The sequence below is a fragment of the Trypanosoma theileri genome, assembly GCF_002087225.1.
Source record: "Trypanosoma theileri isolate Edinburgh chromosome Unknown TM35_Tth_11_V1, whole genome shotgun sequence".
Lineage (NCBI taxonomy): Eukaryota > Euglenozoa > Kinetoplastea > Trypanosomatida > Trypanosomatidae > Trypanosoma > Trypanosoma theileri.
The window spans coordinates 328,909-339,515 of NW_021639853.1; the positions used below are offsets into that span (position 1 = coordinate 328,909).

Sequence of the window (10,607 nt, forward strand, 5' to 3'; positions counted from 1 at the left end):
AAAGATGTATTTCAGTGCTACGGTGCCGTGCACCAGAGACAGATTTGACCACAGAAAAGAGCCGCACCCATTACACACACACACGATGCAGCACAGAATCAAAGGAAGAAATAAAGCAATAAAAAACAAATCCAAAAACCAAAAAAATAAAACATAAAAAAGAAATGCCTCCCAACGCAGATAATAATAATAATAACAATACAAAAAGGTTATTTCAAATAACGAAAACGTCAGGTTTAAATGGCGTGTCATCAGCCACATCAAATAATACGTCCGCAGCACTTCCTTCCAATACAAAATACTGGCATTACAACTTCTGCTGGGTGTTGCTTTCCTTATTGCACACACACAAACACAAGCATACACTACCATCGCCCCTCATACAGACAATACACGCGATAAATATACCCCCAGCACCCTGGTTAAAACACAGGGTGTATTTCACAGGTATAACGAGCGGTGTGAAAAGAAGTCGGCATCAGAAGCAGCAACACATAACTACACATTGAAGCACTGATCATCATAAGGCAATCCCACAAGAGTTCATGCCGCAGGATCCATGCGTCCACCCATCTTCATCCTATCCATACAAAGAGAAGCAAATGAGAGATGAGGTACGAGATAACGCAGCAATGCATAACACACTCAATTTAAAGAATTAAAAAAAAAATAAAACAAGCACCCTCCCAACTCACACGTTGGACGAAAAATCCCACAAGGAAAAAAGGATCAAAGCAAAGAAAAAGTTAGTTTGTGGTTTAATATTAATCCTGTTCTGTACTTTGCTGGTGTCAGCAAGCAAGCATAAATGACTTTATACCCTCTACGTCCTTCTCTTCCTCTTTCTTGTGCACTCTCTCTTTCTTTCGTTAATACCAACACTACCAGAAAAAAAAATTATGAGGCCCTTATTTGTTTGTTCCAGAATATAGCATAAATGAAAAGAGCCCAAGGAGATGTTTTTTTCCTAAAAACGTTATCTGTTGTTTTTCGACCCTTTGAAGACCTACGGTCAAAAAATCTTAATTTTTTTTATTCTTTGTGCACCATTAGTTTAATGTGGTATTAAGCAACTATAAAAAAAACAATAAAGGAAAGCGGAAAAAAACAAGACAAAAGAATGATACCGCTTTCAAACATATTATTATTGGCAGTTTTAAATCCTGGTAGCTTGATTTTACCATCAGTAGTGGTTCGTTCTTCTTTCTGTAATTCTGTGATATTATTCTCTGTAGTCAAACGGTATGAAAAAGGCAAAACAACTGGAGGTAACACACCACTTACATCAGGTAAATCAATACAGACTTCATTGTACTTTGGACAGCGAATTCCCCCACTCCATTGGGGATTTTTTGACCTTATAATTTTATTTTCCTCACATAAGTACCATTCACTGTCAAGTTGGAATTGAACTTTTAGTTTTCCATTTTCACACAAAGTGTTCACGCACACATCACCAAGTGGAACGTTAGATAACCTTAGATCCACTCCTTTTACACACCTTGAATTTGGACCAATATAACTTCCCTTCATATCCATTGCATTTCCACTAGTACAACTTTTCTTAGGATCCTCGTCAACATGAGGGCAGAAGTCCATAAAAGAGCTACTGCCACCACGTTTTGGGTCCGTGAAGTACCGGTACTCAGGTGGTCGATCCTCAGTAAAGCTATCCAGTGTACAGTATCCAAGTGACAAATGATCATATGTACAGGATGGCAAACTATTCTTTCCGTTCCAATTACAGAACAAATCAGGGAAAGAAGAAATTTCATTTTTAATACAAGGTTCTTTTAAAAATTGACAACCAGAATTATTACCCCACTTCATTGGTTCAGCCATACTAAAATTAGCTTTAAAAAAACCCGTATCATGGAATGCTGCCAACGTTAGTACAGTGTAATAGCCTTTTCCAATTAAACCACTCATTAGCTCATCAATTGCGTTGCGCCGCTCCCAGTGTGAAGATAACGTACCCTTTCCACCTTCGTCTTCTAACTCCATACCTGGAATCTCAGGGCAATTATAATACTTCCCAGTAAACTCCTTAACTTTTGGAGTGGAGATAACCCGTACATTAGCCTTACCACGCACATTTGAGATATTAGAAATCATATTACGCCTAGTGAAAAGATGCTGGTTAAACCCAAGGGCATGTGCAATCTCATGTGCAACAACACGAGCAAAAATCTTCGTCGACGAAACACCCATAGGATCAAGATTCATACCACCAAGAAATGGACGACCACTTTCAAGTCTTGCGCACGGCATAGCCCATGCCATAACCACTTCACTCTGCATAGCACTAACATACAAAAAAAAATCACCTCCATCCACACCAACAGTATGGTGTTCCCGAGGTATTATAAACCATTGACAGAGACCTATATTCTTCTGTGGAATTCGAACTGGGCCCTTAAGTGGAACAACGGATAGACGTTCAGCATGCAAATTAATTGCGGCAGGAATAACCTGCTTCACAATGATTTTCTTCTTCTCTTCTGTCAGCACACTAACACTTCGACAAAAAACTTCAACTTTACGCAAGCCCAAACGAACTTCCCCTTCATTAGAGCAATATTTTGATGGTTCATCTAAATTATTTAACAAAGCCTTAATACGAATCGGTGAAAATTCATCACCCCCAACAGTATAAACCTGCACAGCAGAATGCCCCTTACGAGGAACCTCTGGTATAACAGCAACAGGATCATTACCAATACGACTCATAACTTCGTCAAACATGCAGTATTTCATACGTACCCCACTTGATGCCACAACAAACTCTGAAATACAGAAAAGAAAAAAAGAAAAAAACATAACCTGAACAAGGTTCACACAATGCAGGTGACGATACACTGTATCAAGCATGTCCAAACGCTATGTATGTATGTATGTATTGCTATGGATGAGTCCTATAACGTGTCACAATGGTTGTCTAAAGAAGAAAACAAAGAAGAGGGAAGAGAAAGAACAGTCATTCGAGTCCAGCATAGCACCAGCACACAAGGCGTGTGCAAGCGAATGGTGACACCTCCAAGTGGTATGAAAATAGTAGTCGTTGTATATGTTTCTCTATTGTTTTTTTTCCCTTCAGTAGTTATATCGTTTTTATCGCAATGAAATGTTGGTTGATATGTGTTATGTAGATTGTGGGAAAATCGCTTTATGGGAAGTTGCGTTTCTACGTATGGCGTTTGTTAAGAATATAATGAATGAAGTTGAGTATTCTTATCAATGACAATCACATGCATTTATTTCATATTTTGTTTTCTGCTTTCTTCATTCCTGTGCGTCTTTATAATAGTAAGCGATACATATATATATATATATACGTGTTTAATAGTATGTATGGAATTGTATCGCTGCACATATCTGGTTTAGCTGTATCGTTTGTTTAGATGAGTCGTTGATTCTTTTTCTTTTTTTGGGGTGTATGTTCGGTAGTGTGAACTACTTTACAGAAAAAAAAAGAATTACATAATTAGGCTGTGCAAGAGCATTTAAGTCGTAGTATCCGTTGTTATAACGCGTACAAGAAATACTTTCTTTTCCTCTCCTGTTTTTAAAATACAAATGCATATAATGGAAAACTATCGGGCTCACTAGAAACTCCAAAACAAAAACCCTATTTATCAGATACAAGTCATATAATTGTCGAAGACACGAATCATTTTGTTTTGTTTTTTGTATTCTCCTTTTTCCACTTTTATTATCATTTTCTTGTTTTTTATTACACGTTCAGCTTAGTAATTGTACATTTCTAGTCATAGGTCCATCTTCGTCCAGCCGTATTACCATGGGATCTCCTTGAAGTCCTTAAAAAACTTCCCATACTCTTTACTGTTCGTGTAGATGAGATCCAAGCAACGCGCAGCGGCATCAACTTCGTCTAGCGGACACAACAATACCTGTTCTGCTCGTCGTTCTTTCTTTGCCTTGGGTGATTCGTCCGTGATCCACCCAGTGTCTACAGAGTTCATATAAATACCATCCTGAGCGTAGTCCTCACCACTTGTGCGTGTCATCATATTGAGAGCCGCTTTAGCCATGTTTGTATGTGGATGTGTTACTTGTTTAAAGCGGTAGAACTGACCCTCCATGGCAGACACATTTATAATGAAACGTGCCTCATTTGGCACTGTATCACCTTCACGATTTAACAGAGAACGTTTTAGCTTACTATTAATTATTAATGGTGAAAGGGCATTGATAGCCATTGTCTCAGCCGCCTCACTTCCCTGAACATCAGCCAATCGCATGACCCATGAATTTGTCTCACGATGATCACTTTCTTCCGCAAGTGTGTCATAGCGGTCAAATACGCGTAAACGGCTCTTAATAGAGGAATTTGTCGTAACAAGTGCTTGCTCTTCATTACCCGTAAGAGACATATTATTATTATTATTATTATTATTATTATTATTATTATCACCGTTTGTGGTAACTGTACCATCTGTAGTATCCCTAAACGGTTGCTCATGTGGATGGCATTCTATGCTAAGTGGTTCTCCTATTGTAACGGAGGAGTGAGAAAGAAAAAAACGATGCCACTCTTGTGCTGTCTCATCTTGATAAAGAGCATAATGAAGATCCCGAGGCGGATGTTCCTCTAATTGTCGTACATGGGCATTGTATTCTCTTGTACGTGCTATAGTTTGTGCTGCATTGTTAATGATAGCAAATAATTTTGGGAACCTCTGTGTTACAAAGGCACAAAATTGTGTTACCACCCACATGTCCCGTAGATCAAGAGAAAAGAGATGTAGACGATCTTTCCACTCTTCATAATCGACTTCCTGCTGAAAACGAGCTAATGCTTCATGTACAAACCTTGTAGTACCTACAAGACACGCACCACATCTAAGTAAAGAAAGGGCCATTGCAAATCCAATTTTAATTCGACAACCAGTGAGCAAAACCACTTTTCCTCGCAAATCTCGTGTCATTAATCGTTTGTTAAAATTGTACTCTCCACAGAGATGGCAAAGACTGTAATAATAGGGATGTAACTGATTATATCGCACACGACAAGTGTGACAAGCTGCCCATCGATTTAACTGAAGTACCTCATCTTGTGGTATGGATTTCTTTGCCGTATACAGCTGTACATCATCAAAGATACAATAACTGTCAGGTTCCTCATCTTCAGATATTGGAGGGCGGGTTTGTACCACAACAGGGGATTCACCCCAGTCTCGATAACGTTGCTTTGAATAGAGTCTTCGCGCAATAAAAAAATTCAGAGACACATCTGCTGACCACGAAATAGAAGCCTCGGTATTATCAGCATTTCGAGGAAGAAATCTATCATCCATAACACCCTCAGTAAGTACAAGCTCAAATGTACGCAGAGCATCCACTACTGGGGTGACGTGTTGAATGGCATTCATCACGTCTTGTGATGCAGATTTTAAATCACCACACTGCCGCAGAAAGGAAACATTCCGTAGCGTTGGTGAATCCAGTACTAGCACATCTTGAGTGATGGGAATAGGAATGGATGAACCACTATTATTATTATTATTATTATTATTATTATTATTATTATTTTCATTCTTGGCGTCGCCAGTAAGGGAATTATTGATATTACAATCATCATTATCACCTTTGTTTTCTCCCAAAATAATTAATTCTGCACAAGAACGAGCAATTTGTACCTTTGCTGTCGCTATAAAGTAATTTCTCTGCTCAGGTGAAACTCCTGCAGGAATTGGACCATATAGCAATGCAGGTGGCATCTGTGAACCAAAAGTATGTGGAATGTAGCGGTAAACTTGCGCTACGAGTTGTGAAATAGTAAGCCAATTCACTTCTGCCGGAGCAACGGCATAGGCCTCTTCTAAGCGAATTAAATTCTCAAATGCACCAATTAATCGAGCAATTTGTTGATCACTAGTAGAAAGAGAACCATCATCAACTTTTACTTCTTCTTTTTCTTCATTATGTTCTAAACCTTCTGTATGATTACAAAGGAGTCGTGATGCTGTCGCTTCATCTGTTAACAATTTTTGCTCATGCTGCGGTGGCAACATGAGTGCGTTAAGAGCTTCATCTCGCTCTCGCTTCATCTCTGTTCGACGAATAGCCTCAATATCCTGCATTCGTTTAAAACGTTTTCGACGACTTTTCTCCTCGCTCATAATGGCCTTATAGACATCACGATTTTCAGCTTTGGTCTTGCGATCGCGTGTAATCATCGTATACAGACGACTCTCACAGAGGTACGTATCTCCAACGAAGAGTGAGGGATTATGAAAGAGTGTACGTACCACCTTCGTTGCTGCGTGCAGCTCATCAAGTGTAAATCCCCAGCGGGATTCGTGTTCTGCAAGTGTCATGGGACGTTTGTCTGCATCTCCATTATTTTTCCCATCTTGGGTATTATCATGCAACTCCACTGGGGTATTATTCAGGGATGGGCCTCTTGCCTCAGTAGAATCACCCGCAGGCCTCATTGTGTTTTCTTGTCCCTGCATCACCCCAAGATATATCTAGAAAGCAATCATTAAGGAATTTAATGAAGGTTGTGAGTGGGTGGAAAGGCAAAAAAAAAAAAAAAATAAATAAGAGAAAAAAAAGAAGAAAAACAATAAAAAGAACAAAAGCGAATTTTTGGTGATTTTTCTCAATCATTTTGGTTTTTGTCTCCCTTCTCCACTTAGTTTCTTTTTTTTTTTTTTATTACTTTTCTCTCTTCCTCTTTCCAACTTACCAGAGGAAGAGTTACGTCTTTGCTTAGAAAAAGTGTGCATGTGTGCATGTGCATGTGTGTGTCTGTGTGTGTGATATATATAAAGAAAGAAAGAAAGAAAAAGATGTCAGTTATAGTTCTGCACCCTTTTTACATACCTTCTTTCTCACTTTCTTACACACCCACCCACACACACACAGACAGTTTTTTTTGTTTTTGTTTTTGTTTTTGTTTTGTTTCTTCTCGTGATACTTAATTGTGACGCAAAGCGTTTTTTTTTTTTTTTTTTTTTTTTTTTTGTAATGATCTTACTATCCAGTGTACTAATCACTAGTAATGGAGCCTCCTCCACCTGTTTCTACTCACCACCCATCATCATAGAGAGATCCATGCCGCCACCCATGCCCATACTCTCCATCATCATCTGCTGCATCATCTGGCTCTGTCGCATTTGCTGCAATTGCTTGCGTCGCGCCTCTTCGTCCTTCGCGCGGCGATCGGCAATTTGTGAACGGTACCGTTCAAGGAATCTGTGCACGACTTCTGTACACTGCGGTACACGGGCCAAAAGTTGAACCAACACTTCCGCGCGATCACGCAACATTTTTTCTGAGGAACGACACCAAATTTCAAACAAACTTGGAATAATATCTGTTTTCGTTGCCAAATTCTCAAAAAAGGTTACACCATGTTTGCTGTCAAACATCACCAATATAATGGTAAGGATTGAATTCGTTACGCGTGGATCACCGTTAACTGTTAAGTTCTCTGCAAGACGCTGCAGATTCTCCTCATTGGCGATTTCCTCGTGTCCTTGTCCTGCACGTGCGAGGTATCGAATAGTGAGAGCGCAGTGTTCCACCACAGCTTGATTGCCGTGTTCGAGCAGCCGTAAAAAGTACGACATCCCACTGCGTCCCTCCACACCGCGGCCCACCGCCACGGCTCCCACGCGTAGTGTACAGACATTTGCAAAGATACCAGTGAGTGCATTCAAAAAGAGAATGGAACAGTTCGGGTCCAACACACGCAACATCTTTACGGTTGCTGGCATGCAGGCAAGTGCGTAAGTTCCCTCTGCGCCTGCTGGTACATCCGACTCCAATACAACCTCGGCATCATCAACCTTTGTGAGTGTTTGCAGTGTTTGTGCGGTATCCTCCATCAGTTCCTGCAGTCCCTGTCGGTGAGCCTCACTGAGTGTTAACAATAATGTGCGGTAACCACCAAGCATGTACAACTGCCGACGACTCGCCGCATCAGCACCAAAGACACGAACAATTGTTTTAATGGCTGCACTCACAGTATGGAGATTAGATCCATCCTTTCTAAGTGCGGCAAGACGCACCAGTGCGCCTCCATGTCGTAGTGCTGATAGACGTGCGAGGCCTTTCTTTTGTGCTGCCTCTTCCTTTAGTTTACTGAGAATGGCTTCAACAGCGTCTGTGCTTTCCTCGTCTGTTTTCGCACTCTTCAGATTGTAAAAGAGACTGTCAAGAGAGGTAGCGACATTATACCGTTCGTGATAAAGCGAGAAGAGAGTAGCGGCAGAGAGTGCGGCAGCAGTGGTGTGGAAAAGAAATCTCCACACATCAGGGTTGATTGGGGACTCCATTTTCTCCTGAGTTGTTTCTTCTGTTACCTGTTTTTTTTTTTCTTTTTCTTTTTTTTAATGTCGTTCACAAGAAAACAAGAAAAAACAACAACAACAACAACCAAAAAAACAAAGAGATAATTCCACGGAGCTTTTACTCTCTTGTTTTTGGTATACTGCTGACACGCAGGATCTTCGATATATTACCTAGTAGACCTTTATTCCCCTCAAGCAGCAATGCATGGAGAAAAAAAAAAAAATAGCGAAAAAAGAGAAAAAGAAAACCGAAAAAGATAAATTAATAAAATCTCACTATAAACATAAATTAAAAATTAGGTAACCTGTACTGTAACAGTAAAAAAAATGTATACATATACGAGAACACAGGAAAAGAAATAAATTTTAAAAAATTCAGATGAAACTTAAAATACACCAACCACCATCAAATATCTCTCTCCCTCTCTCTCTCTTCCGCCCCTTCTCCAAAGGAAGAAGAAAAACAAAGAATCGGGTGAGAGAAAGGACCTGAAATGTGACACCACATCTATACAAGAAAACCGAAATACAAATAAGATTGGATCTTGAAAAATGAAGATTATCATAAAAATAAAGAAAAGATGGCAGACATAATACGCAAAAATAGAGATTTAGTAATGAGATGCTCCATCACTTTCGCTTTTTTTTTTTTTTTCACTTTTTCTTTTTTTTTTCAATACAATACCCTTCTTATTGTCAATTATCAAATTTTCCTCCCTCAGCTTAAAGATATGGTGCAACAGGTCTCTCCGCTGCCCGTTCCTCCTCTGTCTTCACCATACTATTCTCATAATTGAGGTAATCTTCACGCGCCATAATTGACTCATCCTTTCGATTAGCAAGATAATAACGCATAAGTTGTTCCTTGTCAAACAATGGTTTAGGCATAATCTTTGAATTTTGCCGCAGTGATGGTGGTAAAAGTCCAGATTTTGCTAATAGTGCCCAGGGTTTCATAGAGAGACGACATCGCTTTACACCAAACCAGTACTTAAATGCATCAACATCAACTGTAGTCAACATGAAAAGATGTCTGTCCTGCGCAACGGGTGTGTCTGGAGACCAGAGAGATTTCTGTGGATGAGGACAGTGTTTGCCAAGGTAGTGAAGTAGCCGGATATCAGAGTTATGGCGTTTGTGTGTATGCTCCACAATGAGGTCGTACGATTGGAACTTCCACACAACGTGGTGACCACGCATACGAATAATGGGTGCACCTGGTGCTCCCCACAACTGCGGCGCATTCCGCTTAATAATCGCACGCGCCGGCAACAACACAGTGAGCCGCAACATTACTATTTGTAAACTCTTTTTCTACGCTTCGCTATTTATTATATCTATATATATATATAGTATATGTATATTTAGGTGGACGGTGTTGTGGTAAGAGAGAATGGCTTTAGCCCTTGACCCCCCTTGTCAACCCTTCCTATTCTCTTTATTAGTGGTAGTAGTGATGATGGATGGATGAGTATGTATTAACGCAAACATAGAGAGAGAGAGAGAAAAAAAGAGAGAGAAAAACAGTCAGACACGTCACCTCCACCTTTACCCCAGTTCTACAAAAGCAACGCAAAAATATTTCCAAAGATAAACAAGATAAGAAAACAAAAAACAAAGAAAAAAAAAATCGGCAATTGGAAAGAGTTCCAAAGCGAAAAACAAATTCTTAGTAAAAGCTGGAAATCAAAGAAGGAAGATAGAAAAAAAAAAAAAAAGGTCACTCCAAAACACGCATTGGAGACAACATAATACAACTGATAATAAAAATAATAGTAAAAGAAGAATTATAATCTTTTACCATTAAGAAAAAAAAACTATGGATGCATATACGTGCAGCTGTCAGAATTCCGTGAGAGATGTACCAGAGAGATACAATTGCAGTACAGAAACGTGTTGATACTTGGGTGCCCTTTTTTATTTTTCCCCAAGAGCATTGAATGAATGCAAATAAGAAATATAATAATAATAATAATAATAATAATAATAATAATAATAATAATAATAATAATAATAATAATAATCACCATCATCATTAGAGAAACCAACTCCAATGCCACACTACTCACTCCACCACTTCATATTCCCTTGATGAATAGTTATTATAAGCTGAAAATTTCCCGGTAGGGAGAAAGAACATCATACAACTGATAAGCATTTGACGAAACAAGAACAAAAAAAAAAAAAAAAAACAGACATCATTCTTTCCTTTTTCGTAAGAAAAACAACTCAGTAATAATAATAATAATAATAATAATAATAATAATAAAGCCTTTTTCCTAA

General features: G+C 39.0%; 4 protein-coding genes across 4 annotated transcripts; all 4 read right to left on the reverse strand.

Annotated features, from left to right (window-relative positions):
- Nucleotides 1–1,065: 1,065 nt before the first annotated feature.
- Nucleotides 1,066–2,871, reverse strand: TM35_000112420 (putative surface protease GP63; the record flags this gene model as incomplete). The annotated part of the gene is made up of 1 exon (XM_029024951.1): nt 1,066–2,871. One exon carries the CDS (start codon nt 2,869–2,871, stop codon nt 1,066–1,068), a length of 1,806 nt encoding a protein of 601 aa, XP_028883774.1.
- Nucleotides 2,872–3,794: 923 nt separating this feature from the next.
- TM35_000112430 (oxidoreductase-like protein) lies at nt 3,795–6,479 on the reverse strand (the record flags this gene model as incomplete). Its single annotated transcript, XM_029024952.1, has 1 exon — nt 3,795–6,479. One exon carries the CDS (start codon nt 6,477–6,479, stop codon nt 3,795–3,797), a length of 2,685 nt encoding a protein of 894 aa, XP_028883775.1.
- A 573-nt stretch (nt 6,480–7,052) lies between these two features.
- TM35_000112440 (uncharacterized protein) lies at nt 7,053–8,309 on the reverse strand (the record flags this gene model as incomplete). Its single annotated transcript, XM_029024953.1, has 1 exon — nt 7,053–8,309. The coding sequence occupies one exon, from the start codon at nt 8,307–8,309 to the stop codon at nt 7,053–7,055; it is 1,257 nt and encodes a 418-aa protein (XP_028883776.1).
- Nucleotides 8,310–9,047: 738 nt separating this feature from the next.
- TM35_000112450 (uncharacterized protein) lies at nt 9,048–9,617 on the reverse strand (the record flags this gene model as incomplete). Its single annotated transcript, XM_029024954.1, has 1 exon — nt 9,048–9,617. One exon carries the CDS (start codon nt 9,615–9,617, stop codon nt 9,048–9,050), a length of 570 nt encoding a protein of 189 aa, XP_028883777.1.
- Between the last annotated feature and the right edge of the window lie 990 nt (nt 9,618–10,607).